General features: G+C 32.6%; 1 protein-coding gene across 1 annotated transcript; it reads left to right on the top strand.

The window, feature by feature from the left end:
• The first annotated feature begins 493 nt into the window (after positions 1–493).
• LOC128164324 (uncharacterized) lies at positions 494–22,961 on the top strand. The gene is made up of 12 exons (XM_052828115.1): positions 494–575; positions 787–883; positions 1,912–1,963; positions 2,311–2,403; positions 3,507–3,623; positions 4,027–4,116; positions 6,904–7,053; positions 7,388–7,486; positions 7,588–7,698; positions 8,132–8,218; positions 8,325–8,426; positions 22,398–22,961. Exons 2-12 carry the CDS (start codon positions 880–882, stop codon positions 22,405–22,407), a joined length of 915 nt encoding a protein of 304 aa, XP_052684075.1. The 5' UTR covers positions 494–575; positions 787–879; the 3' UTR covers positions 22,408–22,961.
• The last annotated feature ends 1,057 nt before the right edge of the window (positions 22,962–24,018 follow it).

Below are 24,018 nucleotides of genomic sequence, written 5' to 3'. Positions count from 1 at the left end.
GACGGTATTTTTCAAATACTGTTTTGAAACTTAAAACTTTGAAATTTAAAATTTGTCATTATACACAACTGTTTCACACACTAATATGTGACAGATTACTCCATCGTGCGCATTTACTTTTTTCAAATGAGCATGTATCTGAATTTGAATTAAATTTTCAGTTTCTAAAGAATCTTTTCAATCCAATGAGTTTTCTTAAATTTCATATTACTACATTTCCGGTTTTGTTTAGTTCTATAAGAAATCTGTATCAATACAAAATATGTCTGGGGGAAAAAGCCGGAACAGAATCTTTAAAACAAAGTTCAATATCTATATATTTTTACTTGTAATAATCGAAACACGTGCCATTTGGGTAATATCTAGATAAAATAATACAATGAGGGCAGAGGCTTCCTCGGGGTTCTGTTAGTTAGGGCGAAGTCCTCAACCATTAAAATCGATATACGTTTTATCACCTTTAATCCAAAATATATTCACTTCCTCGTTTTACCACAGAACTAACATGTAGGTAGAAGCTTTGCAATGCAGTGAAAAAAAGTTTGTGGCAGTGGTTTTGATGTAGTTGATTAAAGGTTTGTTGCATTTTAAATATATTCGAAAATATATATACAGCGGTATAAATGTTCAGCTAATTAATCACACATTATCTTAAAAGAGGCATTGCTTTTAAAAACAAATACTGTTCTTGCTTCTATACGTAACTGAAATTTTCAAAAAATGCATTGTGAGGTGAACGATTTCATTTGATTTTATTTGATTATTTGTTTTATCTTATTATTTCAGAAAACAGCATTTATCTAAAGAAATAAATCCAAAAAAAAAAAAATCAAATAAAAATTAAACAACCTGTTGGCTTGATTCAGATTTGTGCTCAGCATGGGTAAGTGTAATTTTTCTAAAGTATCAAACTTAAATGTTGTTTTTTTTTTTTAATAGACGAAAAAAGTCATCAAATTAATCTAATGATGAAACCCAGTGAATAATGTTAACACGTTTTTAACGTTTAGGCACAAACAAGTTATTTTGATAACGTAAATGTAATTCTTTTTATTCAAAATATTTCCACATCGCACACTTCATTTCATTTCCAACTTATAGCTGTCTGTCTCAATGAGATTGATAAATGTAACTTCAGTAAATAAAGGTATTTGGATATTGAGGTAACTAAGGACACCTATCAAAGATAAAATCTGGCACCAGAGCTTCCTAGCTATGTCGTTTGATAAGATCATTTAATATTGTCAGTGTTTCAATCGCAAATCAATTTCCCTACGTGTGGGGCTGTTTATCACATTTACCTCTAAAAAGCTGGGATTAAAAAAAAGTATGCGCTGTCCACCATTTATCGAAATATCGAACTTTGGTCTTATTTGTTCTGCCTTTTACAGCATTGTATACTCATTTTTTTTTTTACAGTTTTTAAATGGTACAAACGATGCACGATTTTTTGCTTTTACATAATGGTGTATTTTGTGAATTATTTTTTAAAAGAAAACCATCATTTATCCTTTTGGCATTATCAGTAAAAATAAGTTTTTACCAGCTAAAGTGCAATTCAAAACACGAGCGATTATTCTTACTAATAAGATAAGCAAGCGAATTTAAAAGTATGCGGTATATTATGTCAATGAACTCGGAGAAACGTACAATCGATATTATTACATGTACATGTCTGTCGATAAAAACATAAAAAGTATGAAATAAAAGTCGTAAACATCATAACACAATTTGAATAAAAACGGTATGCAATAATGAAAATTACTATCTCGAAGAAATGCTGGATTTAATATCCTTGAAGGAGGGGGGTGGAAGTTGTTCCTATTTTTTTTTTTTTTACTGGACATGCATGGTTTGTTATCTTGATTTGACTGGTTTTAATTAAAATTGCATAAAAACACTTTTTTTCAGATAAAATCAGAAAAAAGGTCCAAATGAGGATGTTTAAGGACCAGAGAGACCCGTATGTTACATTCAAGATGGCCGGCTGGTCAACCAAGGGACCAACAGATCTGCCTTTATTTAAACATCATCTAATATTTAGTAGAGAATAAACTCAGATATTTTAGCATCAACATTTTAACAAAGATTCTTAATGTTTAAGCAGCGCACGTCGTCTATAAAAATATCAATAAATAATTAAGATACCGTCTGCTCACAATCACCCGCTGCATATCAAAATTCATTTTAAAAAATGAAGAAAATATATATATAAAACAAAATTAACCCCAAATTGGCAATAAGCTTAGCGTAATTAGGGACAAGCCTTAGATTTCTAAAATATCTGGTATTTATATTGGTTCTTTTCAGAGACGTTCATAGATATATTGTAGACAATGGAATCGTCAAAATCCAACTGCATTTGGAACAACTAAAGAAGGAAACGTCGGGCCTAAAATTGAAGTAAGTAGCGACATTATCAGCACATTTTAAAACCCCATTATAAAAATATCATCACAATTATATTAACTAATACCTGGCAAAGATATTTATTAACATATGCTTAAAACTGACATTCTACAAACCCACCAAAGTTAATGACGTTGAATCCTGCGATCAAAAATCTTTAAGTATTTTCTTAAGCATTTTTTAACATCTACACACATTGATTAACCAAAATAAAAAAAAAAAATTGGAGTCTGTATGCTCCTTTCGGTGCTACGGTGTAATTAATATGATCTTTCTGCACTGAGAGTACAAATTGCACATAAATCGCTTTTCCCTGTATAATTTTGATCGAAAGGAACCATGGTATCAAATAGAAATGTACATTATTAATGAATTAATGGAATTAAAATCATCCTAGAGAAAAAGTTTGCAATTTCTTCACCTAAATGATATTTTGATATTTTTCACTGAAAAACACATTTCTTTTATTCATAACCGATTCAACATGCAATAAAATTATTTAAAAGTCTCAATCCTTTCCTCAAATTATAATAGACTTATCAAAAGAAACGCAGAAATCCAGAAAATAAAACCAAAATTTTGGGTCATATAATGTTGAGATATGGCATATAACAAGCTAATTTTAAGGGGAAATTGGAATTTTTTTTTTTTTACTTATATGCAATATCAGTAAAATATGTCAATATATGTCGACAGAAATATTGAAATATTGTTAGAATATGTTTGTTGAAACATCACAAAGATATCCCAATAAAAAAAACTATCTGAAAATTTGGTCTTCCTTGAAAATAAGAAAGCTAAAATTACGGGATTCTAAAACAACTGAAATATGAAAACTGTTCATTTTTTTCTTAAAACCCTCCGACACAAAATATAGTCCATTACAAAACTCTGTAAATATTTAAGTTTTCCTTCACTATTTCATTCAATATAATTTATTTGGCATTGTTAAAAAAGAATTTACATGTAGAATCCATATATGACACAGATTTTCCATACTAGAAGTGACCCAAAATGGCTACACAAAACCAGAGGAACTGATCTCTTTAAACATACATTTTATATACTAATTTTATTGTCACTTATTACATCAAAAGGTATGAAAAAAAGGATTGGAAAAGAAGAGAGAAAATTTTGAGGGAAACGATAGAAAGTATCAAAGCATTGCTTGCCATACTTAGCAAAACGACGGATGATGCCCTCGTGCGATTCAGGTAAGGTGGAAAGCTCATTACTCAAATTTTAAATTCATGCAGTCACAACACGCAATTGGTGCAGCCGAAAGCATAAACTGATGTAAGAAAGAACCGTATAAACACGTTCAGAAACTGTCATCATTACTAAATATATATGCACACATATAACCCTTTTTATATATTTACTAGAAACTAGCCTCTCTGTGGGTTTTTTTTTCTGGGAGTGGAATATCTATATTAAGATCAACACTTTTGTAAACAAGGCAGTAATTTTCTCTTCTTTTTTTGTGTTGCTTTTAAGTATGTTAAAAGATGTCAAGAATGCTACTATTTATTTTCAGTGTTTTCATGAAGTATCATTCGAAGTTTGCTTTGATTTTGTGATACTTACTTTAAAAAGTTATTTTATTCTTATTTGTAGGCAATGCAAAGAAGTTTTCCCACTTGTCTTTGAAATTGGCAAAGCCACCTGTACAATTACGTGCATGATATCTACACATTTAGCTAAGAGGTAGGTCATGGCATTTGTATTTGAATCAATTTGCCCGAGTCAAATACATATGATGACCCAAATGCAATCAAATAATTAAATAGCATTGCTTAACATTGTTTTCTATACCTATTTATTATACATGTATAATCACTTTTGTTTCGTTATAAAACACTAACACATTTATACAAATGCGTGAATCGTTGGCCTTAAAACTAAGTTGTCTTCATTAAAAAATAGAAACAATTTTAATTAGCTGCCTTAGCCCGGAGGTCCCAATCACAAGTTGTCCACTGTCCGTCTGTCTGTCACCGTCTGCCGTCCGTCTGTTTGAAAACTTTTCACATTTTCAATTTATTATTCAAAACGACTAACCCAAATTTAGCTTAACTAAGAACAAATTTTTTTTATAGAAAAGGGATTCTACATTATTAAGATATAAGGCGCAAACAAAACAGTGAAAAAAGTTGTATGTCTTTAAAACTCTTCTTATGAACATGACCAGAGGTTTAATGTTTTAATACAAATAATGTGAGCTCTGTATATGTACCTCGATTACATGTATAACTTTACAAAAGGCTCTCTAACTTTGGTTGCCTTTTAGAAATGCCTTACTGAAATATTGAAATCATTAAAAACGAAAAAATTAAATTTCTAAAATCGTTATAATGGCATTTTAACATTCATTTTTATTAAAGAGTCAATAATTCGTTAACAAGATAGCGTGGGTTTCATTTTTGTCGGTGCTACGGATGTAGCATGTAACTTATTTACGGGTTAACTGCTTGTGGGAAAACCTACTCAGAAAAGTTGTCCCCGTGATCGATAGGTTTCAGAGTTTTATTTCTAAATTTTATTTGAGATTCGTCTGCGTGGTTATAATGTGATCGTGTTTCAAACACACTGTCGATGTTAAAATTGAGCAACACCATTTCAATAAAATATACAGTAAAATGCAAATCTTAGTCGGGAAACGCATTTCGAAACTATGCTCCAAACTTGTAAACGATCTAGACGAACTTAGTTTTACTCAACACAATAACAGAATAGATAATTTTGAACCAATTCATAAAAATAATTATATGTGTTTTCGGACAATTGCAATTTTTCGCAAAACAACTTAAAACATTTAAAAGATTTCACACAAATCTATATTTTTATGACGACGTTAGCCCGACATCATCAATTGAATTACAATTATTCTGTATGTTTCAAATGCACAAATGCATTTAATGTAAGGTTGTGAAGAGAAGAAACATGACTATTTTTCTTTTTATGAAACTCAATGAGTCAATCGATCATTCAATGTAAAAACAATTACCATATAACTATTGACATATTAATAAGTTTGTAATCGTAAATGATAACTAGCTAAATGCAAAATAATTTTGATAGTTAGATCAGTATTTAAAAATACAGTATTCATTATAGATCCACGACCGACGTTAATGCATACGATTCAACTGATTTACAATATCTTTGTCTAAACAGGATTTTAGATGGAAAATAGAACTAAATGCGACAATTTATGTCACGTCTTTAAATTTTAAGCACATGATAATAATAAATGTTTGTAAAAACTGCAATTTAGCTTTTTGAAATATTTTACTTTATGTTTCAGAAGATCAATTGTTGTTTTTTTTTTTAAAGAAATGTATGAGTTTGCAATGATGGTCAACTCTTTACGTCGAATCCTATTGTGACGTCAGCAAAACCGCGAGCTATGTTAAGGGATTTATGATAGATTTGACCACGCTCCGACCGAAAGTATCACCTCATTTTATTCAAAGAACGATTCCTTATTACTTATATTTATATTATTTTCAATTAGTACAGTTAAAAACAACATTAAAAAACTACAATTTTCTCATGTATCACATGCTATGTATAACCATGCGGGGCAGCTTATGCTGTTTTTCGGTTATGCTTTAAGACACGCCCATTTTGTGTCACTCATGTTTTATGAGGTTTTTTGCGCTGAGGGGGGGGGGGGTTAAAATTTGTTTTGTGGTGTTGTCACAAACAAAGACAGTTGAAAACGTAAACAAAATAACATAAATCGCTGCGCTTGAATTATCTATAAAACAACAGATGTTTGCGAAACACTTATGGCTCCCTTCTTTGGAAAAATCCTGCAAATACATTGTAATTGGAATTATTCCAAGTCTAAGGGGCATACCTGTGTCACAAATTGCTCGATTGTATCCAAAATCAAACTTGACCTATACATTGTTTTGATAGATTAGTATACTAAATTTCATTTCAATACGTGCAACCTCTGCGAAGAAAATGAACGGAAACTGCAAACAATTATAATTTTTTTAAGTTAAAGGAGCATAATACTATTTAAAATTGTATGATCGTACCCATAATCGAACTTGACATAGATACTATCATGATAAATCTGTATAATTAATTTCATTTCAATAATATCTATCTATCTATCTATCTATCTATCTATCTATCTATCTATCTATCTATCTATGCAAAGAAAATGTGCTCAAACTATGGTTGACAAACCGATCGATCGACAGACAGACGGACAACAGCAAAGCAATATGCCCTCCCTTTTTTGATTGGGGCATTAAAACTTTGAAAGTATTGTCCTCAAATCGTGTTTAATTCTCAATAAAGTACATGTGGATAGTCCTCAAATCGTGTCTAATTCCCCATAAAGTACATGTGGATAGTCATTGCATCGCGAAATTCATTGTAATATTTTAGGGGGAAAATGCCGTTATATTTGCCAACCAGGTAGTATGGTTCGTGAGTCTAATTATAAAAACTAATAATTACTTTTTTTTACAGATTTTCTCCCGAAAATAGAAAATTGTGTTTTGGAGTTTTGGAAATTCCTGTTATTTTCGATGCTGTTTTAGCATATTTAACACCAGAGACACCAACGGATTTATCAGATGGTGTTTCTATTGAAGGGATTCTAAAAGAAGCAATAATATTGTACTTACTATATCTATCTATCTATCTATCTATCTATCTATCTATCTATCTATCTATCTATCTATCTATCTATCTATCTATCTATCTATCTATCTATCTATCTATCAAAAATGGTAAATGAAAGAGTCCAATTTTAAAACATATCAAATGTATCTAACCACACATTGATAATACAATAGATAAAAGTAAATGAATGCAAAAAAGTAAAAATTCGACCAAAAAATAATCAGTACATGACAGTGTTTTTAAAATGAGTATAACGTTGAAAATGATAGCATATATGCATAGACTGATGCATTGGAAATTATACGATTTTATGTGGTATCATTTACAGTTGCAGAGCGAAATTGCATGAGGATTGCATCGATTTCAACATATATGTTTCGAGAGAAGTGAGAACCGTCTTAAAAATAATGGGACAAAGCAAATTTAGGTATGTATACCGTCAGTTTGATGCATTATTTAATGATTCTGTTAGATTTATGTTCTCGTATGTAAGGGGTTTAATTTTGATACAATTGTAACATTCCACAGAACTCAAGGTTTTAAACCATTCCTTTTGAGTGTGGGGAAGCAGTTTTTGTTCGTTCGGAGAGCATGTGGACTTACAAGGGAAATTTTAAAATGCACCTCTGATGAGGACTGGTAATACTTTTTTTAAAGGTCTGGTTGGTATGATCGTGGCCTTGTAAATACAAATAAAGATATGTGAAATATTGTAAATGATTTTCAAGAAACGTGGTTGTCGGTTAGTGGTCTTTTCTAGACTGATACTGATCTTCATAAAGTAAAGTAGATATAGATTTAAAGATTTAATAAAAGTAAATAGCTTACAAATAATAGATTAAATGTACATGTAAGATATATCCGGTCATATGGCTAGTTTGTTGACACTAATACACTCCTTGTAAATTGTAGTGTTTCCGGTGTTTATATATAAATGTGTTTTTAAAGTTAAGAGCTATATGTAAAGAAAAAACACACACATAATATGGCATTCAAAGGCAACTAACGTTACGGTAATATTGTTTGGTAATGGTAAATAAAATATCAGAAAGTGGATTTTTTTATTTGTTAGGTCATCGAATTCTTTTGAATACAAGAAAATGTTTAAATGCATAAAAGGGTTGCTAAGCTATGGAGTAAGAGTTCTTCGCAGTCAGGGGTAATTGTTTTACTTTTCTTTGAATCTTCATTGATTATAACCTGATACACGAAACACTCAAATTTCTGTGTGCAATTTTGACGGCAAATAATCAATTTCGTTTCAGTTTCGATGAGAAGTCATTGTATCAGTTCTACAGTGTCGATATTGTTTGCAAAAAAATTAAACAATGCAACGAAAACTTGACGGCAGGTATTAACCTTGAGTGGTATGTGTATTTTTACTCATTTACTCATCTTGGCAATAATACAAGTTCTGGTTTTTTTTTAATTCCTGCTATAACAGATAATATTATAGCATATTGTTTTATATACATAAACAAACATCACGCACACGAGAGATAAACCATCAATTGCTAAAATGTATTATACATATAGTTAATTATTAATACGTAGTCTTAGACTTCTAATTAATGGGAATGGCAAAAGCTTTCAAAACGTATAGTCCATGAGAAAGAAAAAACAAAATTTATACCCAATGGTTGAGATTAACGCTATACACGTTATAAATTGCGCCAATTTTGAATGACAGTGAAACCGTATATGTTTGTCTACTTATAAAAGTTACACTTTTTCTTAAATAACAATGGTGAATTCCATCTCATTACAAAGATTATGTTGTTTTTTTATGTATTCATATAGACTCACAGGCTTGTATTTTTTTTCTTTTGTTTGTACTTGTATACTGGACAAATTTATTCTTTACTGAAAAAATGTATACTTTCCTTTATGAAACTATAACAATTATGAAGATGTTGACCCTTCACTAAATTTTGTATGATAGACTAAATCTAGCTGTCGATTTCACGTGATAGATTGATATTCATGAGAAGGCTCTTCACTTTCCTGGCAGGAAAATAATTTTTTTTTTATTGTCTAATGTTTGATATGTTTGTTATGTGATCGAATTGAGCATTATAATTAACTGCATAAAGGTAAATTTTATAAGTAATCAAACGCATGCATTTTCCCCGTTATTCAAAGTTGACGTAAATTATAGATGGCAGGGCACTTTTTTGATACAATTCACTGTACCCAGAGGATAAGTGTCTTCAAAACTCTGTAACTAGAATTTCCTCAGTTCCCATTCAGCACAAATACCTTTAATTCACTCTTTATAAGGCCAATCACCAATTTCTAAGAAAAATTACAATAATGTGTAACATTTTCTACATTGTGGTTTTCATAAGATTTCGACCATTTCCTTATCTGCCCATTTTTAATGAATTTTTAACTTTTAAGACCTCCCCCATCTAATATCATGCAAAAGAGTTGACCGTCCGTACCGGTGCATGTTGCGCCATCACATGTTTTTTGTGTTATTTTACGTCCCGTCTGTAACTTGCAATTTCCCTGTGTAAAGTCAACACTACAGTCATAGCATCAAATTACGTATTTTACTTCTGATTCTCTTGTACTTAAAAAAGGAGCCTACGTATTGCATATCAGTTTCAACAATAGACATCCCTCTAACTAATGATTATCATTAAAAATCAATTCATGAATTTACATGTACCAACACTCATAAGCCTTCAAGTAAAACAACTTTCAATTCTTCAAAAATATTGACGGGTACTTTATCCGAAATTTTGTTTTCTACCATAGCGTGTATAGTTTTAACAAAAAATTCCCATTAATGATTAAAATCTACAAGGCTTATCGCCAATGTTTAAGACCTATAGAGCTTATCTTCTACGTTAAGACTAACAGCAATCTCTCGGTTTGCGAAAATACGTTTTTAATTTACCTTTTATGGGATTTCGTATAATGTTTGTCGTGTCATATCAATCATTTGTGCAATGTTTTTTTCCAACAACAAATATTAAATATTTTAGTTTTCGTAAGCTATCATCGGAAACTGGTATTATGGTCAATCAAGTTCTCAAACAATACGAACAAGACAAACAAAATCTTATGCATATTTTTTGTTAACAACAATTCATAGGTTTTTAAGGGCACCTGAGTAAACTCAATGACCTCTTCCTCTCTGTTTTAGTCCGTCGTCGTGCGTGTCGTGCATCGTCCGCCCACATTAACAATTTACATTTTTAACCTCTTCTTAAAAGTTACAAAGCCAATTGTTACCATTTTTGTGCGTCAAATATGCAGAGAAGGTCGAATTTTTAAATACCCACATATGTGAGGAAAAAACTGATTGCTTGATTATAATGTTCGTAAAGCTCCTTTACACAATTATGAAAGTCGTGGCCCGTAGATCAGGGGTTCAGGATCAATATTGCCATATTGTAAAAATGCATTAAATCTTAGAAAATCTTCTTCTCTGCTCCTATGTTTATTTGTTAAAATCTAAATACGTGGTTGTGACGACTATGAAGCCTAAATTATGAAATTCATGGCCCGCTCTATGGTGGGGCCGATTTGGCCATATAGGTAAATTGTATTAAATCTTAGAAAATCTATATTTTTTTTTTGCTCCCATATATATTTATTAAAAATTAAATGCATTTTTATGATGTCCATGAAGACTTCCACCTAAATTGTGAAATTAATGACTCCTGTGGCTCGTTTCATAAAGGGTCGTACGTCCAGACTTAGTGCTTCGCCGGTGTAAATACGGGACTAGTTCGAATATTTGCGTTTCATTAAAGAGCTCATATTTACGCCCGACTAACGTTAAGCCAAATTTTTACGTCCACGTATTGGTAGGCGTAAGTTCGGACGTAAACATAAATAAGCATATAAATTATGAAACGACAATTGTATTCTATCACTAATGCGATTTATGTTACATGTATTATCACATTCAGATACTGAGAAGGAACAATTAATACTTTTAATTCTGGAATTTGATTGCCACGGGGGTTTCTGCGGAATTAATGTGTGCACACGGGGGTTTCTCCCAAATAAATGTGCACGACAGAGAAAGAGAGAGAGAGAGAGAAAGAGAGAGAGAGAGAGAGAGAGAGAGTCATACTTTATGTAAAAAAAACCGTGCCTTAATTTTAATTTTATGCGATGCATTTCATAAACTTATATTATATTTTTTTGCTAAAAGTGTACATCCCATTTAGTACAAACTTTACCTTTTAAAAATCTTGCATTAAAATCAAAATATCTAAAAAGTGTAACTTATCATAATACATGTATAAAATACATTATAATGCGCTAAAATACAAAACATCGCGAAATGATTGAAAACGAAAATACATTAATTTTGTTTTATACCCCTAAAATTCAAATCAACTGAAATGCGCAATGACAAAGAGCGACAAAGGTCAGAAAATTGGATGTAAACATCAATTTGACAACTTGTATATTTACACTGACCTAGAAAATTCAAAATTTTCAATATGATAAAAGAAATAAAATAACATATTTTTGACTACCTAATTAATTAAAATGATATATTGATTATTCTATTATGCACATTACACAAGTCATGTACGTCAACCAATACCGAGTAAGCCCGCTTTAAACAAAAACATTATACATGTATTACACGGATAGTTCATTGAAGATTTCCATGTGTATTTGACACTAAATAATACTCCTTGCCCTGGTGTTCCAGAAAATCATATACACTTCACAATTGTTTGGTTTCTGTTTAATGCTTTATCTATTTGTATAATTATGTGTCAGGCACGTAGCATCGTTTTTGAAAGTGTGTGTGTGGGGGGGAGGGGCAGACTCATCCAAAAAATCGTGAAAGGCTAAAAAAATATTTTGAATTTTACATTCTCCCAAAAAGAAGGGGGGGGGGGGGGGAGTATGGACATATAGAGTTAATGCTTATAACGTTTACAAATCTTCTTCTCTACTATCCTGCATCTGTTAGAGAAAAAAAATCGGAGGGGGTGTATATTAAATTTTGTCTTATTATTTTATTCTGCTCAGGAATGTCAATGAAAGAACTGAGTAAATTCACAAATATAGAAAGAGTAAGGGGTCTGTCTATCAAAGTTTATACAGACCCTGAAACATGCTACTACACCTCTAAAACAAACCGTACCGTTTCGTGCAAGAAACGAACCTTACCGCTAACAAAATGAAACGTACCGTTCACAAAGCGTACCGTACCGTTCACAAAACGAATTGCTCTGCTTTGAATTTGTATTTCGTTTAATGTATTCTTGAGATGGTTCACGGTTTGTTATAATTGTCATTTTTTGATTGTACCGTTTACAAAGCAAACCGAACCGCTAACAAAATGAACTGTAACGTGTAAAAAATAATTTATGCAGGATCCGCTTCAAAATGACCAAAAAAGCGTACCGTACCGTGCAATGAGCGTGCAATTTCCATATACGGCTAATTTACTTCATGTCTTTCGATGAATATGGCCGCATATTAACGCTGACCAGATAATTTCAATATTTGTTAGATTTTTTTCGAAGTGATTAGTGATTAGATAACAAATACTAAGATTTAGCTCTGTTATTTTTATTTAAATAGTTACAAAACATGTGCTACTTGGCTCCTCTTACAAAGCTAGAAAAAATTATCGAATGAAAACGTTTCTGTTTTGTGTTTTCCTAAATCCATATTTAAAAGAGTGTTCCTGTTTGAAATTATTCCACAAAAAATTCTTCCAACTTCATGATTAAAACTCATGTACGAATGTCAATCAAAGTTTCTTTTCCCGCTGTCGTATGTATTTTTATTTTTTTTTAGATAAATTTTAATTTATATATCACTTAAAACAATTGTTTGATGATTATTTGGTATTTTTCTGTGTACTGTTCACAACAAGTACATGTATGTGAGTAAAAAGTAAATGAAATATAAACAGGTACGGTAGCAAATGTCAAAACGTCAGCTAAATCTCATGCATACAGTGAAGAGCGGACAATTGTCCAACAAAATGATAATAAAATGATAAAATCGCCATTAAAATCTATTGACTTGTTATGTATATCAAGTTGTGTATATATCATAAGAAATGTATTACATGTACATGTATTGTGTAAGGGAATACCAGAAACTGATACTAGTAGTCATATTTTGACTATACACGCGATCTTTTTTCAGATCAGAGAAGCGATGACGGTTACATGTATATGTAAGTGTGATCTGTGTATACGGATAAGTGCAGAAAATCCTAGAATCAATATTTTAATGAATAAAATTCCGTGTCAAAAAACTTTATAGCAGATTACTCCAAGATTGCTAAACTGAAGTCATTGTTTATCTTATTATTAATTGTGTGTACTTTTGCATTGTCTATTTACCAGGGGAATTCGATCGGCAATAGTACTACAGTAGTACGCAATAAAGAATGATCAGAATTAAAGTCGAGCTCGTTTGCAAGCAACGAGGAGGTCTTCCGTTACAGCTTTCAGTCAAGAAAGGATTGTCAATCAGTTTTCATAAAACAACCTACACTTTTCAGGGTACATATATTGATAGGAGGTCTTTTCACACTAACTTAACTTCTTACCAAGCAGGGCTTTAGAAAATCAATTTGAACTCTTGAAAATTAGTTCATGCATATTTCCTATATATTAATGTAACCCCCCCCCCCCTCCGACTGCAGAGTATTGAAGAGTTAGATTTCTCGTAAAACAGATGAAGGCATGTCTGTGATAAGTTGAGGATATATTTAGACAAGAAAGGTATTGACTGCAACTTTAAAACACTATTACGCACAGGGAGCTTTTCCCTATTAGCAAAATGAAAGCGGGTATGCATGTCTTCATGTGAAGCTTAAAACTCTCATACTATGCAATATTCAAACAATACAATATTACAATTAAATTGTTAATAGAATGAAGAGCAACTTTTTTTTAGCAAAATCATTATCGTAGCATGAATCTTTTTTTAGTTATAGAGCAAATACTTTCCGTTTAATTTATAAACAACTTTTGTTCTATATGCATTTAGAAAATATTTCATACTAAAAAATTACAAAGCAAAAACATGACTAACATTAGCAATTTTTAAAACATAGATTTTGATTATATAGTTCAAGTGGTACAATTAAAACTAAATAAAATACAAAAATCAGAGGACAACATTCAAAATGTCAATCTTAAAGATTTCTTACTTTGGATTATTTTCTACTGACCATTTCGAGGCCTTTGTCCGTAAACGAATGCCCCTAAATTTCTTTAAAAGGGGGAATAACTCAAACCAGGAAGTCTCGATTTCTCATCCTTTTGTGACGTACAAACTACATCTAATTTACAATACACCCTGAAAATCAGAATGAAATCAGATAACAAAGAAAAAAGTTATTAAGGTTTAAAAAACGTCTAGAAGAAGAATAACAATAATGAGTAATTGCCATCAGAATCAGTACAAGGTCTTCCGTTGAAAACGGAAGAGCTTCATTATAAATAAAGAAATAGAAAGATGCTTGTAAAAATAGCAACAAGCCGAGAACCAAGACAACACTTAAAGAAACTAAAGAAATATCGGAATAAAGTCCGGGCAATTTTTCGAAACAATTTTAAATGGATTAGAAAAAATATTAAAAGACTTCATGTCATGTATATGTATAGAAATAAAAAAAATAAAATAATTGTTAGAATCATCGACAAACCGCTGTATTAACAAAAATATATTGGATTAAATAAAAACGTTACTTTATTCTATCGCAATAATTACATTTATGTAAAATTAAATACTACTTATAACAGAGTTATCAAAATTAAAACTGCCATCCGCCTCCCAGTTTTCAATGAGTGTAAGTTTCACATAACGTATCGAAATTGTGGGAACAAATAAAAGTTTCGATTTCAATTAGATTAAAATGCATTTGTAATATATCATTTAGGTAAAAAAAACATGCTTGTCATAATTACCACCTTGCTGCAGTAGCTATTGATCGGGGAAAAACTAAACAAAACTACATTAAGAAAAATCAAAGCGTCATGCCACGCGTACCTCGCTCATTAATAAAGCGTGCAAACCGTTCAGAAAGAGTGGGGCTATCTTAAGCAAAACATACCGAGCAAGAAGTGAACCGTTCCTGTCACAAAAACAAACCGTACCGTTCATAAAGTGAACCATACCGTTCACAAAACGAACCGTTCCGTTCAAAAATCGCACTTAACCGAACCGTGCAACTGATGTAGTAGCACGTTTCAGGGTCTGTAGATTGTGAAAGCATTTGAAAAGAGTTCGGGGTGGGGTGGGGGGGGGGGGGTTATAATAGTCAACGGAGTTATCTCCCCTTGGGTTTTGTTCATAACAGAGTTATCTTCCTTTGCTATGTCATGTTACTAAAATCTTCCTTTGCGTGTTCGTATTTAGTTATTAATCACTGAATATTTTCTATTTATAAAGACGTTGTATTATCAAAAGTGTTATGCAAGTTTTTTGTTTGTTTTTGAGTTGAACAGAAACAGTTTTTGAACTTTCTTAAAAAACAAATAGACTTGTTAATAGTTAAGGAGGCCGACTTTAGTTTGCATTGCGCATGTTTTTGCGCATTCTAATATAATACAGTTGATTTATACTTCTTATGAATTTTTTTCGATATCATTTATAAAATTGAACACAATAAACAAAATACAGATAAAAATATTTAGATTGTTAAAGGAAATTTTTATTTTTAACACGATTTTTACGTTGTGCGGTAGGGGAGCATTGCCATTGCGCTTTTATGACGTTATGATAAAATGAAGCTTTGTAGGAGTACGTTATAAGAAATAATATAAAAGAAAAAGTAAAAGTTGTACATGTACACTGTTGAAATTTTATATACAGAATGATGCTATCCTCGAGGACATTTCCTGATTTTTGGAATGAATCCATTATACCAATCATCATTTGTGATGATCCAAATATATAGCAAAATTTGGTGCATTTTAATATTTTGAGATGGCCCCCACTAAAAACCAGACGGTAGAATTTTGTGTTTTTTACATATAAGGTAGGAAAAGCTATTACTAATCATATATAACAATTTGAGCAAAAGAGCTATTGTAGTATTTTTTTAAACTGCTTTGATGTGCGGAAAATGCAGTTTCCTATATATTCCTATAGTAAATGTACCTCTATTTTGAGATGGCCCCTAAAAAGAACCAGACGGTCGATTTTCATGAACCTTCGCAAATAAACGAGATTTGGTTTAAATTACTAATGGTTAAAAAATAAAGAGTTATGCTGTTGTAGTTTTACCGCAAAAAAACCCAAATCGGCCTCCTTAATTAATAATTAGCGAGCTAAGATCAATGACTAAGTAAAAATGATTTTGGTATATAAATGCTACATGTTGAATAATTTTTAATGAATGTTGAGTAACCAAAAGCTGGAACATGAGAAATAACTCTTGATGGCTTTCAAAGCTGGGTTAATATTTTGATTGTTTAAATGCTCACAGGGAGCGTTTCTGTCTGCCCCCGGGGATAGGGGATGAGAGGTTGTTTTATTTTAAACATTTAGACTAGCCACCTTGTTTTAGTGTACACTGTATCTATGAAAACATATACACAAAAAACCTGTCACCTATCCTGAAAGTTAACAAATATGGTTAAACAATTTCTTTCAGAGTCTTGCACCTTTTAATATCAAGTCATGCACTCTATTATGATATTTAAGTTTTTGCTAAAAGTATAGGTTTCATGGTCCGTTTTGAAAGATTTCAGTCAGGGAGGTGGTCGTTATTACAGATTTATAGCTTTTCTGCTCAAGAATGAATCTTAATGAAATACATATAGGAAACTTTTTGAGGTTATATGATACTCAGCAGACCGTTAAGGCCTATTGGCCTTTTGTTTCAAATCATCTTTAGTCGTGTTAATTTGGTTCATTTGGTTTTTATTGTTATTTATCAATATATATATATATATATATTTTATATATATATATATATATATATATATATATATATATATATATATATATATATATATATATATATATATATATATATATATATATGTAACCAAGCAGTAAGAGTAAGGAAATCCAAAAGACAGCCATTTTGTTTAACAGATTTATTAAACGTTTTTAATTGACCTATAAACAAAGAAAAATACATTAGACAAAATACAATTTTACATGTACATTCATTATGTTTTAGTTTCGATAATTTGTTGATAAAAATGCAACCGTTACTTCAGTATTCATTTATATGGTAAAACATGTTTTGTAGCAATTTAATATTAGAACTTACAAACAAGTTTCAGAAATTACAATGGCAAGATTAACTGCAAAAATACGATTAAGTATAAACCTTGCAATTAAAATAATATGCCCTAATCACTATCATGGTAGTAAAGAAATATCACAGGATGAACCTCTGCCATTCAGTCAACTGAATGATTAACTGAATGATCTGGAAAGGTCACATGGCGAAAAACCATCTTTAAGCAAGTCCTTAAAGGTGGCTTAAAGGTGACTTAAAGGAGCTTAAAGGCTATACAACCTTTAAGCCGCCTTTAACTCATCTTTAAGCAAGTGCTTATAGGTCCTTAATGTCCAAACTTCTTTAAGCTACCTTTAAGCCACCTTTAAGCATCTTTAAGTGGGATTTACGCTCTCTTTACACTGCCTTTACACTGTCTTTAAGTGGCCTTTAAGTCAATATTGATCAAGCTGAACAATAAAAACATATATTAAATGCAAAAGCTCTTTTATAGAGATGGGAGGGGGTCATCAAAGTGATAATATAATTTCCAAGGAAGGGGGGGTGTTCCAGGCGGTTTTAATCGTCGCTCCATTAAACACAGATCGCTATCATCAGCACCGCTCTGATGGACACAGATTGCCGTTATAAAATACTTTATAATTTTTTGGGGGTTTCAAAATTATTGTAGGTATGAGCGCAGTCTCTGTATCTTACTATGTGCATAAAACTAATTAAAGTATGTTTGTTTCCTATTATAAATTAATCGGTGAAAAAATCTCTCTCTCTCTCTCTCTCTCTCTCTCTCTCTCTCTCTCAGTTCATCCGGTTATTAAACAAAATAAAGATAATTAACCAAAAATGCATGATTTAATTTGTTAATCGGTTTAAGGTATGTATTTTTTTTCAATTTTCATTATTTCTAACTCTAGATCTGCTAGATACATGTTAAAGATGAAAAGACTCTCAACTGCCTTTGTTATATCGGGCAGGATATTACTGCTTTGTTTGTCTAGACATAGTTTTGTTCGTTTGTGTATATCTAATTAGAGTCTATTGTTTGTCCGACTTAAGAAAACCCCTGGAACTAACACAGAATATACAAGATATACACAGCAGTTGTGTCGTGTGCCCAGGTGCATGTTTGTGTACATCTAATTAAAGTCTATTGTTTGTCCAACTTAGGAAAACCCCTGGAACTAACACAGAATATACAAGATATACACAACAGGTGTGTCGTGTGCCCAGGTGCACGTCAGGGTTTCTAAAGGCGTTGAATCTTAGTATGTACGAGTATACGATAAGTCTAGTGAATAAAAGTTAATTTACATTTGTAATTCATTTTCAAAGTATTATTTCCTAGCTCTGGGTTTCAAAGATGTTACGTCTACAAATTAACGATACATGTATGTAAGAGTAAAATCATGAGGCTTACTAATTAATGTACCGGTGAGCATAAATAGGGGTTGATTATTTAAATATATGTATAAGGGTAAATATGTCAAATATACCCGACCTGGCACATCATACAATTGTATGTACAACTCATTTGCAATTGCCACATGCAGTAAATACGTCACCGGTAATTGGTAATTTTGTTTGTTATAGAATTGATAGTTTAAAAATCATGTACATGTACATACAATTACATGTAAATATTTAAACATATTGGAACGGCGCCGCGATCATGAAAACCGGGAAATTGCGGTAAATTGAACAAATACCCTAATAGTATCAATGCCTTTAATAAAAGAAATGATTTCATTTTCTTTCTTACATTTTTATAGCTATAAATTAGATGAACGTATATCTACTCGGTTTAAATTTATTAACTAAGAAAGCCTACTATAGTGAACCTAACGGTTTCCATTTAGGTATAATATATTTTTGTTCACTGAAGACCAAGTTCCGTATTTCATTCTAAATACATGCATGCATGTAATTTATAAATTAGATATAATTGATTGTTACAAACTGAATGGTTTGTCAAAATCTTTTCAAATAAAAACATTCAATACAGTGATTCAATATCCATTGATATATAGAATATAAAAACGCTCAAATATATGTAAGTTGCCGTGGCGCAGAGGATGTGTGGTGATGCTAGTAAACTAAGGGTCCCGGGTTCAATTCTCGCCGTGGCCGGTTTTTTTTAGTTTTCTTTTTCATTTTTATTTCTAGAACAAAAACCGTTTTAATACCTTTTCTTTCATAAAGTTAATACATTTTGTTGGAAATTAAGCACAATATTGAATTAAATTTTTTTTAATGGCTTAAAGGTGGCTTAAAGATAGCTTAAGGTGGCTTAAAGGTGGCTTAAAGAAGTTTGGACATTAAGGACCTATAAGTTGTCCTTAAAGGTGGCTTAAAGGTGGCTTAAAGATAGTCTTTAAGCTGCCTTTAAGCCATCTTTACGCTTTCTTTAAGCCACCTTTAAGCAATACTTATAGCTTAAAGGTAGCTTAAAGGTGGCTTAAAGATCGTCTTTAAGCTACCTTTAAACACCTTTAAGCTATCTTTAAGGAGGACTTAAAGATGGTCATTCATCCTGTGGGTGGCTGAATGGCATAGCTATGCCATTCAGCCACATTTCACTTTCGTTTCAGTCACCTTTCAGTTAACTGAATGGCAGAGATTCATCCTGTGTATATAACTAAATATAATATTAACCTACCACAAGATGCAGCTGATATACACTGGATAGTCTGACGTCGTTGATAATGAAATAATGCCCAAATTTACTTAGTTTGAACGGTTACTTATACTAATAGAGAATCAAATTTATTGGATAATAATATGAACCAATGAAATTAAAGAACCATACGCGCGCAATAAAACTTTAGATGAATAATATTTAAGAATATACTGCACAAAACGAAAATAGAAAATCCAAAAACGAATAAATACATATGAAATAGATAGTAATAAATCTGTTCTACCACATACCCCCCAGCAAAATGTTAATTCGTCCTCGAATTAATATCATAAATACATTTTAAAATAATTAGATATACAATTTCAAATAACTTTGCATCACAAATATCCGCAGTCGAATATATATTCACATTTCACATATTGACCGGTTTTAATTCCAAACGATTCACAGTTTTCACAGAATCAATATTCACTGGCTTCACACTGTACACAGATTTATACGCTTGTCTCCGATAACATGAACCTCAGCTTTCCATTTGTCCTGAATTTTGTCTCTACCTTTTAATCCTCTGTTTCGAATAAAGACTTTGTCACCAATCTGTAGTTCTTGTTCCGATTTTCCAGCTTCATGTATCTGCTTTCTTGCTATTTCGTTTTTGTTGAGTTCTTCTCTGGCTCTGTTGTAAGCAAACGAAAGCTTTTCCGAATGTAGATCCACCCATCTGTTAATATTGATTTTATCTAACGGTTTGGTACTTAAGCCTAGAAGAAAATCTATCGGAAGGTTTGGTTGTCGTCCATACATCAGGTAGTAGGGGGAATAACCAGTCGATGCGTTTGGTGTAACATTATAACGTGTAACGTTCTGTTGAAGCGCTCGTTTTGCCCGTTGCCCTGAGGATGATACGCTGTAGTTCTGGACTTCTTGATGTTGTAAAGGAAACAAAGGTGTTGGATTATTTCAGCTTCAAAGCACTTTCCTTGATCGGAGTGGATACGTTTACATACACCAAATGTACAAAAGAGTTGCTTTACTACAATGTAGCACTTTCGCTATAGTTTGTGCGGTTTGGTCTCTGGTAGGAACTGTAATAGTCCATTTGCTAAACACATCCGTCAACACAAGTACATTTTCGAATCTTTGGGATTTCTCAAGAACCGTAAAGTCAATTGCAATGCATTCCATAGGTTCTGATGCACTTAAATGTCCCATACTAGTGTGAACAGTTAGTGGCGGTGTTTTTGAAATTGCACATCTCTCACATTTTTTACAATAGGTCTTAATATCCTTGTACGTATTAGGCCAGTAACATCTTTGTCGGATTATGTTGAAATTTCTCTCGATTCCCTGATGTCCCTTCTCATCATGTAGACTATGTTGAACTATTTCTTTGAAACACTCCGGAAGTACAATCTGATATATGTCACCAAGCTTTGGGTCACTAATTCGTCTATGAATAACACTATCACGTAACTCCAAATGTTTAAGTTGTCGTAAACGAATCTGCACTTTCTTACTCTGCTTTCGAATAAAACTTGGTTTAGGAACAGTTTTAGATACAACGAATTCCTTACATTTTCCAATAACCGAATCTTTGGTTTGTAAATCCTGGAGATCATCATTTGAATAACTAGGAAACGTGTCACAATAAGAAACATCTGTTGACTCGATATATATGACAGAGGACTGAGCTGCCTTAACTTTTAGTGAAATGTTGGTTCCATCGATACACTGATTTAGAACATCACTGTCAGTTGCAAGTCTGAATAAAACATAAGCGTTGGTATTCTGTTTACCAGGACGATATTTAATTTCAATATCAAAGTCCACTAACTGCGATGTCTACTTCTGTTCGTACGCTCCCAGTTTTGCTGATGACAAATACTTCAACGGGTTGTTGTCTGTGAACACGACAAACTTATTTCCAAGAAGGTAGTCACGGCATTTTTCAGTCACACTCCACTTAAGAGCAAGACGTTCCAGTTTCAGACTGCTCATGGTCTTTGAAGACTTTTCCTTCGGTCTCAACGATCGGCTAGCGTAAGCGATGACGATAGTTCGTCCAATTTGCACTTGGGATAATACAGCCCCCAGGCCTTGAGAACTAGCTTCCGTTTCTAAGATAAAAGGAGATGTAAAATCAGCGTATCCTATTAATGGTGCTGATGACAATAAAGATTTCAGCTTCTGAAATGAGTCTTGACATTCTGATGTCCACTTATCACCATAAATTGTCTTTGGATGCTTAGCATTCTTCTTGGCAATTTCTAGTAAAGGTTCCGCAATTTGTGAAAAATGTCTAATAAATCGATGGTAGTATCCCGCAAAACCAAGGAATGACTTCACATCTTTCACATTTTTTGGTATCTTGCAATTAACAATACACTTAATTTTGTCCTCATCAGTACTTATCCCGTTTTCACTAACGACATGGCCAAGATATTTAACAGACAGCTTAAAATATCGGCACTTTTTCATCTTCAATTTCAGTCCATGTTGACGAAGAATGGAAAACACTTTGTCGAGACGCTGAACATTTTCACTTAATGTTTTGGAAAAAAGGATGATATCGTCAGGAAAAACAAGAAAAGAGTTGCAAACTTCTTTACGGAAGCAATGTTGCATCAAACGTTGAAATGTGGCCGGAGCGTTTGTAAGACCGAATGGCATGCGGGTGTATTCATAAAGTACAAAAGGTGTAGTGAGAGCAGTTTTCTGTATATCCTCTTCTGAAATTTCAATCTGATTGTAACCGGAAGTGAGATCTAAAGTAGAAAATATGGAAGATCCATGCAACACGTCGAATGTTTCTTCAACTCTCTGCAGGGGAAACTTGTCTTTGATAGTTTTCTCGTTGAGTTTACGGTAGTCCACACATAGCCGCAAAGAGTTGTCTTTCTTTCGAACAAGCACGATCGGAGATGCGAAGGGACTTGTACTCTCGCGAATTACACCGTTGTCAAGCAGCTTCCGAATATGTTGTCTAACCTCTTCAAACTGAGATGGAGGGATTCGACGATACTGTTGAGAAACTGGTGCATTATCAGTAAGACAAATACGATGTTGAACTGATATGTGCATCCGATATCGTCGTCGTTTTTAGAAAAGACATCACTATATTTCCGGTAAAGAGAGGTAATCAATGCTTTATCTTTTTCACTACAATCAAGCTGATAAATATCCCCTGGTAACGTAAATTCATCATCACCGGAAGAAATCTCGTACACTTCACATTTCTGAATAAATACTTCTTCGACACAGCCGACACGATTAAATTCAATGTTCGAATTTTTATTCCCCACATCACATTTCGACACCGTTCAAATCATAGTGCGCGGTTTTAGATATATATCTTCATCACCGATGTTTGCAACTCTGGCCCATAATTTTCCTTTGCTAACGGTAACGCAGGTAGGTACAGTCCGGAAATTACGGTGTAGGTGCCCGCCGTTGGTCAAGGGATCAACAATCACGTCACCATCAATATGCGGTCCGGTACACTCAGCAACAATAGAGGTATTGGCTGGAATGCGTACAGAGAAAGTCCCTTTCACTCGAGCGAGTCCATGAATAGATCTATTATCGAACACACTATTCTCTGCAAAATCTCCAACGACAGCAATCTCACATGTAGATAACATATTTCGACATTCGCTCATTATGTTCATGCCAATTACACCGGGTACAGCTTCCTTATGTTTCCGGGTAGAATCGTCAGTCGATGAACATCAACTTCAATATAACCGATAAAGGGAATTGCTAGTCCATTGGCTGCTTTAAGAATAAAACTGTTCTGAATCAGCGATGTACCAAGAGGCTCAATGAATTTGCGGTAGAAACTTTCCGTTACCGTGGAAACCATAGAACCCGTATCAACTAAGCACGGAAGATTTATTCCAGAAACACCTATGTTTATGACACTTTCCAATAACCCGGCTATGGAATTTCGAGTCCTGTTTATAATCATCTATTAACGGACTCACTTTAATAGATGTGATTTGTTTTCCGACTATCCGATTGTTGATTCACGGGGTTTAGTAGAACGGCTATTTCTCTGAATATGGCCAACTCTCCCAACAATGGGAATAGTTGCGATTTTCCCTTGTTTGCT

Source organism: Crassostrea angulata, chromosome 9, assembly GCF_025612915.1.
Source record: "Crassostrea angulata isolate pt1a10 chromosome 9, ASM2561291v2, whole genome shotgun sequence".
In the NCBI taxonomy this organism is placed as follows: Eukaryota; Metazoa; Mollusca; class Bivalvia; order Ostreida; family Ostreidae; genus Magallana; species Magallana angulata.
Note: the sequence above shows the minus strand (reverse complement) of the source record. Positions and strands in the feature narration are given on the sequence as shown.